The sequence below is a fragment of the Octopus sinensis genome, linkage group LG20 (assembly GCF_006345805.1).
Source record: "Octopus sinensis linkage group LG20, ASM634580v1, whole genome shotgun sequence".
NCBI classification, from domain to species: Eukaryota; Metazoa; Mollusca; class Cephalopoda; order Octopoda; family Octopodidae; genus Octopus; species Octopus sinensis.
This window is the reverse complement of record NC_043016.1, coordinates 14,325,579-14,340,882: the sequence shown is the minus strand read 5'-3', so window position 1 is coordinate 14,340,882 and position 15,304 is coordinate 14,325,579. Positions and strand designations below refer to the sequence as shown.

Here is a 15,304-nt window from a genome sequence, read left to right as displayed (position 1 = left end):
TGGCTACGCCAGACTTCACGGTCCATCATGGCATTACGGAGGTCCTGTTGCTGGATGCCTGTATCCCTGGAGATTACATCAGGGTAGGAGAGTGTGTGCCCTCTGGTATTGCGAGTAGATGGCTTCCAGAGGAGAAGAGTAGAAATTACCTCTTTTTCAGCTCTACAACAATGTCCAGCAAACTGGACTCTCCCACCTTTCACAAGAGATGACACAGGTGGTAGTTTCCCATATATTTGCATTTTGGTTGGATGGCGCTTCCACGAGAGATTTTGAGCTCTCATAAGGAGGCGAGTGTAGGTTCCATCCAACCGCCTCTCAAGCTTCTTTGATAACGTCCAAACTGAATCCTAAATACTGGCCTTTCTCTTAAGGGTAAGAAAATATTTCAGCTTACAATTATGAATCTACATCTGGGATAGTACTGTTGTTACATGCACAGACATTTTACTGAATAGGATTAAATCACTAAGAAACATGCCAACCACTCTGAAAGTGTAGTGGGTGCTATCTCTTTCACGGATTTTCTATTGTTATTATAATGGCCTCTGTTCCCTGGAGTTGGCTAGTGTCAATCTTCCTCCACTCAAGCATCCTTGATCAATACATCCTTTACCTCTTAACACCTTTGTTGCATCAGACCCCTCTGTATACTGACTCAGTGGAATATTTCTTGAGTATGGCTCCCTAATTTGTTGATGGTGTAATTTCATCCTTCCACAGAATATCATGTCTTTTAGGCCTATATAAACTTCTTGGTAGCCTTTGCATATTAAAATATATATTAAATTTTCAGAGCTACATGAAAAATTAGTTTTGGTTTACAAAGTAGGTCCTTCCTTAAATGAAATTTGGGACCTTCTGAAATATAGATACATATTATACATGATTTTTTATTACCCACAAGGGGCTATACACAGAATGGCTCCTTGTGGTACATTATATATATATATATATATATATATATATATATACACACAAACATTATATATATATATATATATATATATATATATATATATATATACACACAAACATTATATATAGGTACATACTATACAGTTTGGTTGTTTATATTTATTGACTTTTAGATTCATAATTTTAGTATGTACCTTTGTGCTTGTTTCATCTTTGTTAACAAATTTTTTCTTGTCAAGAATAAATGTCTGTTATTTTTTTGATCGTTTGATGTCATAATAATATAGTAGGCTTAGATGAATATTTACAAAGGATTCAACATAGTTTGAGATAAAAGTCAAGACAGAAAGCCGAGCAGCTTTTTAGGTTTGCTTCATTCTTTGAATTACCCGATCGACTGAATTCAATGGGGTATTTTTTTCCCTACATTTCCTTCATACCTTTTGTAAAAATTTGCTTTACTAAGTGGAATGTTGACTTGAATATGTTTTGCTTGACAAAGTATAGATAAAAAGCCTTATCAGTAATTCTTAATTTCTTATTTTATTTTATCACTATTCAAGAACGGAAGTTTGTTACTAATGTATTCTTAATACTGTCCTGTTGTAATGTACTCCATAGTAAATTATATGTCACAGTCTATGCTGTTTTTGAGATATTTTCAAACTAAAGAATCAAGGTTTTGTAAACATTCAACAAAATCCTATCTTGTTATCAGGTAGGTAATACAGGTGAGTAAGAAAAAAAAAGTAAAAGGAATGCATCCAATTATTAAAAGTAAAATGCAAAGTAAATTGTTAAAAATGATAATCATGTGGCTGTGCTAAGAAGTTTACTTCTTAAACACATGATTCTAAGTTCAATCCCACTGGTGGCACCTCAGGCAATGTTTTCTACTGGCTCTCCCCATGCTGGTGGCATGTAAAAAGCACCATAAGAGCATGGCTGATGCCAATGCCACCTGACTGGCACCCGTGTCAGCAGCATGTATAAAGCATCATTCAAGTGTAGTCGATGTCAGTGCCACCAGACTGACTACCATTCTGGTGGCACATAAAAAGCACCCACTACACTCTTGGAGTGGTTGGTTTTAGGAAGGGCATCCAGCTGTAGAAACTTTGCCAAATCAGACTGAGCCTGGTGCAGCCTCCTGGCTTGCTAGACCCCAGTCAAACCGTCCAACCCATGCCAGTATGGAAAGTGGACATTAAACGATGACGATGATGTTCTTTATTCTTTAGTTTGTTTCAGCCACACAGCTTCAGTCATGCTGGAGCACCACTGTGATTCTTCACTTTTATGTACAATGCTTCTTTGGTTGATTTCTTCAAGCCAGTGGGATTTCACATCACTACTCCTGCATGTGCTTTTCCCAGAGTGTTGGCCCATTTCGTGTATGAAGGAGTTTGATATCACTGACCTCATGCCAGGTTGTTGGTTCATCCAGTATTTTGGAATGGAGATTGTCAATTTCCTTTTTGAAGACATTTACGTCCACATTGTGTATGTTTCTTCATTTTTGTGGCAAGGCATTGAAGAACTGTGAGCCTTTGAGCCCTAAGCTATTGCAGTACCTGGTCCTGAATTTAGATGGAGTGGAGGGTACCTTTGGTACAATACAACAGTGTCCAGTTTGGGCATTTGTATAACACACAATCCCAAAATTAGGCACTAGCCCTTCTGGAGTTTTCCATATGTAGATTATTACATATCTCTCACGTCTTCATTCCAGGGAGTAAAGTCACAGTTTTTTCGGCCTTTCCCTGTAGCTCATCTGCTGCATGGTTACAGTCTTTTTAATGTAGTGATGTTGGACCACTTCAAGCTCTGCTGTTAGTGTGGCATTACATGATGACCATAGCTGAGAGCAGTAGTGCAGACAGTTGAGAATAAAGGTCCTCCACAGGGTCAACATAACCTTTTGGTCTCTTGTCTTGAAGAACCTTTGTATCCATCCTGCCAGATGTCTTCACTTTGCTGCCATCTTGATTAATCTACATATGATCCCCAAGTCTCTCATTGCCTGTGACTCTGGGATTGCAGTGCCTTTGGGTCCTGGATATGCAAGCTGTGGTATATTTGTGAGCTGACAGCATAGTGCTTGAAATTTTCCAGCATTAAACCGCATGTTGTTTATTTCAGCCCAATTGTATATTTCATTCTGGATTCTTTATTGCCTATGATAATTTTGTATTATCAGCACAGCTAGTGACAGTGGCTGTCTAAGTAACCATGGGCGTGTCTAAGAGAGCTATTATAAACAGTAAGGGCCCCAAGACAGTTCCCTGGGGGACGCCACTTAGAATTTGAGTTTCCTCAGAGAGGGCACCATTGGCTGCAACTGCCTGACTTCTCTCTTTAAGGAAGTCATGCAACCACTTTCCCAGTTAACCAGCTATGCCAAGATCTCACAGCATGTGACATATACCATGATCTGACTTATCAAAAGCCTTTATGAAGCCAAGATACTGGAAGCTATCTACTACATCTAGCTTGCCCCACTGGAAGTTGATGGAGTCTATTCTCTGTGCATTTTCAGTGTTTATTGTACCTGTCCACCTTCCACATACAAAAGTTAGTTTCCTTGTTAACCTTCCTCTGATGTTGCTGCACCTTTTGTATGTCCAAAGCTTACACTAGTGCATCTTGGAGTTTCTATGTACATCTTTTCTACAGATCGAGCAGATCTATCTGCCTGAAGGGATTTGTGATTTGCCTACCTTCCTACTCACTATGACTTTGGTTTTTGCTAGGTTAACTTTAAGGTCCTTTGATTCTAGACCTTGCTTCCATACCTGGAACTTCTTCTCTAGTTCAGGTAATGATTCAGCTATAAGAGCAAGGTCATCAGCACAGAGGAGCTCCCAGGGGCAGTCTGTCTTCAATTCCTCTGTTACTGCTTGAAGGACTATGATGAACAAGAGGGGGCTGAGCACTGATCCTTGGTGAACCCCAATTTGTACCCTGAATTCTCAGCTGTACTCATTGTCTCCCCTCACCTTACTGGTAGTGTCCCTATACAAGGCTTGTACAGCTCTCACCAACCACTCATCTATTCCTAATTTCTGCATTGACCACCAGATAAGGGATCAGGGGACTCTGTCAAAGTCTTTCTCCAAGTCAACAAAAGCCAAGTACAGAGGTTTATCTTTGGCTAGGTATTTCTCCTGCAATTGTCTTACCAGAAATATAGAATCAATGGTGCTTCTACCTGGCACAAAACCAAACTGCATCTCATCTAGGCTAACTCTCTCCTTAATTAGTTGGGCTATGCGGTAACTTTCATCACCTGATCCAATAATTTGATACCCTGTAGTTATTTCTATCTAAGGCATCAGCTTTACCTTTATAGCAGTTGACTATGGTGCTGCTCCACCAATAATTGGGTATGACTCCTTCATGAACCACCTGATTTATAATACAGGTGACTAGACCAAAACCCACACCATCATATATTTTAAGTATCTCAGTTGTGATCTTGAGTAGGCCAGAGGCTTTTCCTGTCTTCATATCCCTAATTGTTTTATTTACCAGGGTACTGTCTATTCAAGTAGATGGTCCCTCAATTGAGTCAACATTTAGCAGGGTCTCCTCCTCCCATTAATTCTCCATGTTCTTCAGCAGTCTTTCATAATGGCATCTCCAAGCCTCTTTCTCTGCAGAATTATTAAAAGCAAATGCACCATATATATAAATATATATATATATATATATATATATATATATATATATATATATATTCTCTCTGTGTTTATTTCTGTGTTCCTTTCTGTTGAAGAGCATAGGCACGAAACATAAAAGACTCTCACTTTCCAAGCAATAAACTAATACATCTGTTCGTTGTTTACACACCCGTCTTCGTCTTTTGTTTTTTTTGTAAATTCCAACTATATATATATATATATATATATATATATATATATATATATATATATAAATTAATAAATCTTAGGGTAGCAAAAAGTTTAGAAAATTCTTTGCTACCAGTGGTCTAGTGAGAAGAAAAAACTAGTCAATAGATTATATATTATTCATATAAAAATTCAGTGTACATTTAAACACATAAGAGATGGCCATAACAGGACATCTGACTCGCTAGAAAGAGTAGTTAAACTACAAACAACTATTGGGGGTAATTTTGAAAGGGAATGAAAAGTACAGACCACTGGTAGCAAAGAATTTTTCTAAATTTTTTTTGCTACTTAAAGATTTATTAATTAATGATAAAATGTTTTTTGGGTAATTTTGAAAGAAAATCGACATTTTTTGTATTTGCTGCTGATAAAAAACCGCATGTGCACGGTGGATTTTGAAAAATTGTAACATATAAACATGAGGCATGTTCTTGACTTTCCTGCTGATGAGAGCTTCGCCAATTGTTAAATTATTTTATTTACAAAAGGTTGCTTGAAACTATGCATAGTCCAGGAAATATAGGGTAAATGTTTTTATTTTTCATTCCCTTTCGAAATTACCCCTAATAGTGGTTTGTAGTTTAACTACTCTTTCTAGCGAGTCAGATGTCCTGTTATGGCCATCCCTTATGTGTTTAAATGAGCACTGTATTTTTATATGAATAATGTATGTATGTGTGTATGTATGTATGTATGTGTGTATATGTATGTGTGTGTATATATATATATATGTGTATGTATGTATGTATGTATGTATATATATGTGTGTGTGTGTGTGTGTGTGTGTGTGAGCATGTGTATGTTTGTGTCTTCTTGCCTTGGCATTGCATGATAGTTGTAAATGTGTGTCACTGTCAAGTAAGTGATGTCATTCAGTTTTCAATGTAAAACATGTCTGACCATGGGGTAACATTACCTTGCTTGGAAACAGGTAAGAAACAGCAACAAGAAGGGTATTCATCCATAAAAAAATTAAAAAAAGAATTTCACCTCAACAAACTCTGTCCAACCCAACTAAGCATGAAAAAGTGGACATTAAAATGATGATGATGCTACATGCAGAAAACTACACTAAAAAACAGAGATTGTAGAAGTAAATGCAAATAACAAAACCATGGAGCATATGACTAATAACAATTTTTTTACATTTCTTCAAAAATTTATTATATATCTTAGCATGAAGAGGTTGGTAAGAACTTTATATTAGTCTAACAAGCATGACTCTTTTAGAAAACTGATATGACACCATCAACCAATTTGAGAGATGTACATTAGAAAAATTCTCCTGTGTCAACAAAGATATAATTGAAGAGAAAGCACATTATTTAATTTTACAATTGATTTGTGGAAGTTCAACAACAAAGCAACAAATTGTTTGATAAAGAAATACAGTTTGTAAACAAATGACAGATCAGATCAAATGCATTGTGTTTTCATTGACGTGACATCATAACTTATGTCCCTTGTTACAAACATTGTCAATAATAATACCATAAGCTGTTGTGTTTGGGGAGAGTCAGTCTCTTTTGGTGCCTTATACATTAACAAACTCAATGGTAAAATTTCCACATTTTTTATTTTTATTTTTCTAAAATGTTCATTGCGTCTTGCAACATTTTCAATAGTGCAACGAAAATTTTAGTAAAATAAAAAAGAAATAAGTGGAAATTTTACTAGTGAGTGTGTTAAATTATAAGGCACCAAAAGAGAATGACTCTCCCCAGGCACAACAGAATATGCTTCGAATTCACATAAAGAATCTTACAAACCAAATAAAACAAAATACCATAAGCACCATAGGAAAATACTTGTTCTTAGCTTTATATTGTATGTTGAAATTATATAAAGACATTTAGCAACTCTGAAAATTCACAAGAGTTGAAAACGTATGAGAAAGATCTATGACTATTTTATATTTTTTTTTAAGAAATTATATAAAACTGTGAGTGATATTGTATTATAAAATTAGTTAAAAACATTCAGCATGTTTTCAACATTTTATTTTTCCTATACCATGTAATTGATGAGTATATTCTGAACATTTTACAACTAGTGTGTGCATGTATCTGTGTATATATGTATGTATGTATGTTTCATGAAAAACATTGCAGAAACAACAAGAATGTGTCAAAGAAATATTGGCTAAAATCAAAACTTCCTGAAATCAACTGCAAAATAGATGCCAAACAAATTATGAGATAAAATAATAGTAAAATTAAACGAAATAACTCATGACAATTACCTCAACTGTGCCACAACGGGTGAAGCATCCACACACTTTCCAGTATTGTAAGTCCAACGAATATTTACTTCTTTTTTCCTGTGATGGCAGCAGACTGAATTTAACTTTGGAAATTCTAAAGAAATGTTATCACTTTTTGGTTGGAGACCATAATGATTATTGGATACATTATTTGTCTTTGTCTTCTTTTTAGGCAATATTTTATCATCATCAACATTAACATTTTCAGGTTTCCCTAAAGAATCTTTGCTAAGTTTTGGAATAATATTCTTCTGTCTATGATTGATATAAGTTACACTGTCAGTTGAATGTGGCTGCGTATTTTGAACATTTTCCAGGTGTTTCTTTTCCACAGACTTATTCATATCTTTCCAATTGTCACTGCTCAATTTTAGTTCACTAGGTTTACTTTCCTCATCAGATGTAGAGTGTTTATATTTTGATAATGATTCTCTTACAATGTCTAGAATGTCTTTGTATGGGTTGTGTAACACCAAAGGAAGAATATGGTTGAGTTGCAAATTAAGATCAAGCTGTAATCTGTTAATAAATTGCATTGCTAATAAGGAATCTCCTCCTTTGGCAAGAAATCTTTCTGTTGTATCGATTGGAATGTTCTTGTGAATTTTAAGAGTGGTCTGTAAAATAAAATGATACAATAAGTTTATTTAAAAGTATTTCAAAATCAGAGATCAAATGTGGTTAATTCATTCATTCCACTCTTTGATTACAAATCATTTTTGAAGCAAAAGTGAAGTAAACTCATACCAGTGGTAATGACTATAGTGTTTTACTCGTTTGTACTCTTGAAATTAAACACTAAAATGAAAACAGATTCAAAAATTTACCTTTCTAAATGAAAAAAATAAAATGCTGTGTATAACTACTGTGGGGCTCTAGCTGATCAACTGATGTTGTTTCCAAGAATTTTAACATAATCTTTTCTACTCTGAGCACAAGACCCCAAAATTTGGGGAGAGGGAGCCAGTTGACTAGATCGACCCCAGTATGCAACTGGTACTTAATTTATCAACCCTGAAAGGATGAAAGGCAAAGTCGACCTTGTCGGAATTTGAGCTCAGAACGTAGAGACAGACAAAATACCACTAAACATTTCACCCGGTGTGCTAATGTCTCTGTCAGTTCACCACCTTAGAATATTAGCATAATATATAAAAAATGTTGGATATTTAGGGTCAGTTACAGAGATTTCGAAATATCATTTATTAGAATATATTATATGATATATGAATAAGTTGCTAATCTAAGTAATTGAAAATGAATTGGGCTGAGCTCATATGTGTGAGAAAAGGATAGGTTTATATTGTACATAAAATTGTACATTTACTCTATGATCTACACAACCTGTACACTGGCATGAATGTATACATTCTGAGTGTATATATATTAGTGTGTAATAAAATATGCTGAGTTCTAAACAAACAATTATTTGTTGTGTGCCTTGTAAAGGTATGTAAATAATGTATATGATTAAGTGTATGTATGAATGAGTGTTTTATATATATATATATATATATATTATATTAAATTAGAGACAAAACCACTATTAGGCAAATCAAACAATGAAAAACTTAAGCCAATACATATGATTAATTTATATTATTTAAATATGTAACAAAATTATTAAAAAAATATAATTAATATATAATAAATATATAATTAATATATAATAAAAAAAAAGAGAAAAAAATATCACACTACGATCGTTTCATGCCTGCTGTCTTCAAATTTTTGAGTCGCAGTCATTCATCAGGTGGTTTAAATATTTTTCTTGATGAGGTTTAAACCACCTGATGAATGACTGCGACTCAAAAATTTGAAGACAGCAGGCATGAACGATCGTAGTGTGATATTAATTATATTTTTTTAATAATTTTGCTACATATTTAAATAATATAAATTAATCATATGTATTGGCTTAAGGCTTTTCATTGTTTGATTTGCCTAATAGTGGTTTTGTCTCTAATTTAATATAATATAATATTTTACTATAAAATTGGATTCATTCCTAAATCTGATTTTTCCCTGTAAGTTTGGATTTATTCCCTAATATTTATTATATATATATATATATATATATATATATATATATCTTTATCTTTTTACTTGTTTCAGTTATCAGACTGCAGCCATGCTGGGGAAACACCTTGAGGAATTTTACTTGAATGAATCGACCGCAGGACATTTTTTTAAGAGAGATACACACACTCACATCCACACACACACACGCACGTGTGCTCACATTGTGGGCTTCTTTCAGTTTCTCAATACCAAATTCACTCAAGATTCTGGTTGGCCTGAAGCTATAGTAGAAGACATTTGCCCAAGGTGCCATGCAGTGGGACTGAACCTCGAACCTTGTGGTTGAGAAGCATACTTCTTACCAAACAGCCATACTTATACATATATACACATATACACAAGTAAGCACATAAACACAAAACAAGGTGGAAAAAATAGTGATTAAATACCAAGTTTAGAGTAACATGCAAAAACTAGAAGTAATCAATAGCTTCCATTACCTAAGTAACCAAATCAATAGCAGGGGTGGATGCTCCAAGAGCTTAGCTGCTAGAATAAGAATAGGCTGGGCAAACAGCAGTGAAACATGGGCTGTGACTGCTGAGGACATGCACAGGCTTGAAAGAAATGAAGCTGGTATGCTCTACTGGATGTGTAATGTCAGTGTGCATAAACAACAGGGTATAAGCTTCCTGAGACAAAAGTTGGACTTAAAGAAGCATCAGATGTGGTGTGCAAGAGAGATGACTGCGCTGGTATGGTCATGTGTTGCGTATGGATGAGGAGAGCTGTGTGAAGAAGTGTCACACCCTAACAGTGGAGGGAACCCGTGGAAGAGGTAGACCCAGGAAGACATGTGATGAGGTGGTGAAGCATGACCTTTAAACGTTGGGCCTCACAGAGGCAATGACAAGCGACTGAGACGTTTGGAGATGTGCTGTGCTTGAGAAGACCCGGAAAGCCAAGTAAGTTGTTGTAGCCAATGCCAGGGTCACATAACTGGCTCATTAAAAATCACTGTTCAATTGTTGGGCAATAAGCTGTGCTTGTGAAGACTTGTCTAACCAAGTGAAATCACAGTCATAGCCGATGTCGGTGCCATCTGACTGGCACCTGTGCTGGTGGCACGTAAAATGTACCGTTCAAGCGTTGGGCCTCATGGAGGCAGTGACGTCAAACTAAAATTGTAGTCATGGCCAATGCCAGTGTTGTGTAACTGGCCTGTTAAAAGCACCTTTCAATTGTTTGGAAATATACTGTGCTTGTGAAGATCTGTAGAACTTGTGAAATCATGACCAATGCTAGTGTCAGGTCAACGATGACACATAAAAGACACCCACCACACTCTCAAAGTGGTTGGCTTTAGGAAGGGCATTCAGCCGTAGAAACCTTGCCAAATCAGATCTGAACCTGGCGCAGCCCCCTGGTTTACCAGTTTTCAGTCAAACTGTCCAACCCATGCCAGCATGGAAAGCGGACATTAAATGATGATGATGCACACACACACACACATCACATCACATGCTTGCAGTATCAGCATTACTGCAGCTGTGACCTTTCAATGCCAAGAAGTGGCAGCTCAGCCCAGAGAGACTCCCTGATCTCTGAGCCGTCTTAAAATTAGTTGACATATTTAATAAACAATGTCACTCCTGCATAACTGGTCTTGTGTTATCAGCATTTATTCATTTGTGTCTGACCCACGACATACATTTTCATTTGCTTCATCTTATTTTCTGAATAATAGTTACAGCTTTCCAGCAGACCAGTAATTGGCTCACAGGGCCGTTGCATTTTATGAAGACAAGAATGACATGGGCTTGTACATAACTCGGTGCAAAAAAAAAAATATATTACAAGAGACTTGGATTGAAGCACATGTTTTTTTGTTTTTTTCACTGATGCATTAGCTGAAGATATACACATAAATATACCGCTCTCTCTTTCTCTCCCTCACCATCTTTTTCTGCATCATCATCATCATCATCATCATCATCATCATCAAACATTCACTTCACATGCTGGCATAGATTTGATTGTTTGACAGAAGCTGGTCATCCAAAGAGCTGCCTGGACTCCATGTCTGTCTGCCCTTCCTAATGCCAACCACTTAAAACTGGGTGCTTCTATGCAGCACCAGCATGGGGTGCATTTAAGTAGCACTGGTATGGGTGCTTTTTACTTGGCACCAGCACCCATGAGCCCACAAGATTAGGAATGCTCAGCTGGAGAGGGTTGCAAGGGACGAGCCTGTATGCAAAGGCTTGTCTCCTGCATCCCAGGCCGCAAGCTGGCAAAAACGTTAGCACACCGGGTGAAATGCTTACCGATATTTCGTCTGCCGTTACATTCTGAGTTCAAATTCCACCGAGGCCGACTTTGCCTTTCATCCTTTCAGGATCGATAAATTAAGTACTAGTTATGCACTGGGGTCAATGTAATCGACTTAATCCCTTTGTCTGTCCATGTTTGTCCCCTCTATGTTTAGCCCTTTGAGGGCAATAAACAAATAAGCCTGTATGCAAAGACAACCATGCTTTTAATTAGCTTGCCGTGTCTTCTAAAGCACAGCAAACTGCTTGGAGTCACAGTCTCTTGTCATCCCTTCTGTGAGGTCCAGTGTCTGAAGATCCTTTGTCACCACTTTGTCCCACATCTTCCTAGGTCTACCTTTTCATGTGTTACCTCTACAATTAGAAATCAGCACCTCTTGATGCAGCTGTCCTCATTCATATGCATAACATGGCAATACCAGCACAGTCTGCTCTCTTGCACACTGATGCCTTGTACACCCATTTTTTGTCTCAAATCCCTTACACTCTGTCGTATATGCCCATTGACTTTACTCATCCAAATGTGCAATGTCCCAGTGAACCAATGACTGGTCTACTGGAAAGCTGTAACTATTAATGTTATTGTTCACAAAATAAAATGAAGCAAATGAAAATGTACATGGTGGATCACATACAAATGAATAAATGCTGATAATTTCACTACAAGACCACAAAATTATACAGGAGAGGCATTGTTAATTAAATATAAATAAATTAATTTTAAGGTAGCTCAGAGATCAGGCTGTTTCTCTAGGCTGAGCAGCCACTTCTCTGCATTGAAAGGTCACAGCTCCAGTAATGCGAACATGTGATTAGAAGGTCACAGGAAAGAAAAGCTGGATAGATTCTTCAAGCCAAACCAATCAGCAGGTGACCAAGGGGTAGACCAAGAATGAGACGGTCAGATAATATCCATAGTTTCAGTTGGTCACTCTCAGGAATCCAGCTGGAAAATGTAATAACAGTTGCTTCTAACTGGACCCTATGGAAGTGGGGCCCAAGGACCCTGCCAGGAATAGTGGGCAAAGAAGATGGATAGATGAATGGTGACATGTAAGCATTGATGATGGTCTCACATAAAAGCACTGGTACTATGTAAAAAGCACTGATGCTAGCGCCACATAAAAAGTACTGGTGAGGTACCATGTAAAAAGCACCCAGTACACTCGATAAAGTGATTGGTGTTAGGAAGGGCATCCAGCTGAAGAAACCATGCCAGAAAAGACTATGGAACCTGATATGACTCCTGGCTTTGCCAGCTCCAGTAAAACTATCCAATCTATGCCAACATGGAAGATGGACATTAAGTGATGATGAGGATGATGATGGGGGAGAAAGACAAAAAAGGCAGAATATACATAAAACTAAATAGAGAAAGTTTATATATTTGAGCTCACTACTGCTTCTACTAAATTCACAGATGTGTATATATTAAGCTAATATAAAAACAAAGAATGTTATCAGCAAGGATATAAATAATCTTCAGATAAATGAAAATGCTTAAAAGTTTTTATCTACCAAAGTTTTATTTAAATGAAATACCTTCCAACATTGTTCAACAATTTTTTCTACTGGTTGTTGTTTCCTGCTGCTGTCTCTCATCATATCATAAAGAACTGGAATATTTAATTTCCCTGTAATAAGTATTGTAATAATGATTAAATTAACAAGAATTAAGAATGTATGAATTAAACAAAGTCAAGTAATGTTCATATAGATGTGAGGAAACATGTCGGACAAATTAATTTTGTTGGAAATCTTTATATATAAAAGTGAAGTTGTGTGTCTGTCTCCTACGATTTAGATTCCTAACTACTCCCACATTTTGCGGTGCAGTTTAACCAAAAGCAGGTATCTTATAGTCGTGATTCATATCTAGCCCTTCTGGGTATTAGTGCGCGTCTACGATGAGTCTATGATTTAAAAAAAAAATTACCATCATTTTTCCCCATTTTTAATGCATTTTTTTGCTATTATATAAGGGAAGTAACTCTCTAAAAATTTATTAAATCTCAGAACGTAAAAAGCTACAGTAACACCACCACCCATTTGTGGTTAGCCATATTGAGATGGCTATTATACTTTACATCTCTAAAAATGCTTATATAGTTATTTCCCTTACAAACCCAAGCAACGCCAGGCGATACTGCTAGTATATGATAAAATTTAATAATAAAGATATTTTAAGGAACAATTGGGAATTTTAAGATTTGTACTTATTGGTTTCAAATTTTGGCACCAGACCAACAAGTTCAGGAGAGGAAGTAAGTCAATTACATCAATCCCAGTGCTCAACTGGTACCTATTTTATTTTATCAACCCCAAGAGGATGAAAGGCAAAGTCAACCTTGGTGGAATTTGAACTCAGAACATAAAGACAGATGAAATGCCTCTAAGCACTTTACCCAGTGTTCAAATGATTTTCCTGGCTCATTGCCTCAGGTTTACATAAATTATTTTAATTTCTAAATTTGAATAAATTAGATTAAATGTGACAATAAAAAACTAGGAATGATGGATTATTGATAATATGGCTATGATTTCAAACTTTATCGAAACATATCCTTCTCATTTTCTTTATACGTATGACATACCTATCATATGTATATCGTTGAAAAGTTAGAAGCTGCAGCGGTCATCTTGAGAAAGATCTCTTTATAGATGCAGTATGTTAAAAAAAACACAACATACTTCAGATTAGACAAAATGAAATTGTCCCAGAAGCAACCATGAAAATGATATGTGCATTTCATCTTTTTTGAAGCTATTCAATGCCACACACTTGGGTCCCCCTCTGAGATGAAGTCACTTCAGCCAATCTGAAGTAAATAGAAACAGTGAATAAACAATTCACTGGTTTTGCAAAGAGGCTGCTGGGCTGAATAAAATCTGAATTATGCAATAGAAACAGCATTGTAAAAAGTCTTTATCGATATGATATAATGTATATGCATCATTGAAAAGCCAGAGGCTGCAGCTGTTGTTTTTGGGAAGATCCTTTTATAGATGTAGTGTGATAAAAAGACAATATACTTCAGAGTTAGATGTAACAAGGAGACCCAAGTGTAATGCATTGACAAACTGCAAAAGGGACAAAACACACATATCACTCTCTCTGCATAGTGACTTGAAGCTTACCAACTTCATGAACGGGGCCAGGTTTTTCATGTTCAGGGTACTTGTAGGAATGTGTTGTCCATAGCCAAGAGGAAAAAAACAGTTTTAGCAGATATTCATCATCAAGATGACTGAGTCCATCCAACAACAAAGTTTAGAATATAATCGATGACAACTTCACTGGGTTAATTATGGATCAATGCTGAGCAGCTCTGGGTGGTGGAATTCACTATCAGACATATGGTGTTTGAAAGTGTTATGAATAAGTGCTTGATGATAAAGGGAGGGCAGTTCATGTACAGCAAATCTTGGGACAAGCATGTGATATGGCTGAAGTGCTTGCCGAATAAGCTCATGGCCCCTGAGAAACCCATCATGCTCATGTTCATCTTCAATGAGAAAATTGACGATGAATAGAAAATGAAGAGGAAGAGCAATAGGTGAAGCAAACCAAGTACCTATCATCTCTGATAAACTTAGGGCTTATGAACAATAAGAACTATACCATGCCACCTTCTTTACTTGCAGAGCTTCAGGGTCAATGTTACTACTGCATTGAGATGCTAGAACAGCAACTAAGATCTGGGTCAAGGGTGGATGACCCTGGAAAGAGGAAGGGCATTCCCTTGACTGAGGGCTTGACCACATATTACTGTAAATGGTTAGTCTGTGTATTATAGAAATGTTCTTTAATTTATCAATTATCTACATAAGAAGAATTGAAAAATTCATTTTCT

The 15,304-nt window shown here is 36.3% G+C and overlaps 1 protein-coding gene across 1 annotated transcript in view; it reads right to left on the bottom strand.

Moving 5' to 3' along the window:
* The window catches only part of LOC115222544 (beta-alanine-activating enzyme-like), a 101,817-nt gene that overhangs the window by 51,532 nt on the left and 34,981 nt on the right, over nt 1-15,304 (bottom strand). The window contains exons 10-11 of the mRNA XM_029792805.2: nt 12,993-13,084; nt 7,075-7,712 (exon numbers count right to left, since the gene is read on the bottom strand). Coding sequence (XP_029648665.2) covers nt 7,075-7,712; nt 12,993-13,084 — 730 coding nt within the window. The remainder of the gene's footprint in view (nt 1-7,074; nt 7,713-12,992; nt 13,085-15,304) is intronic.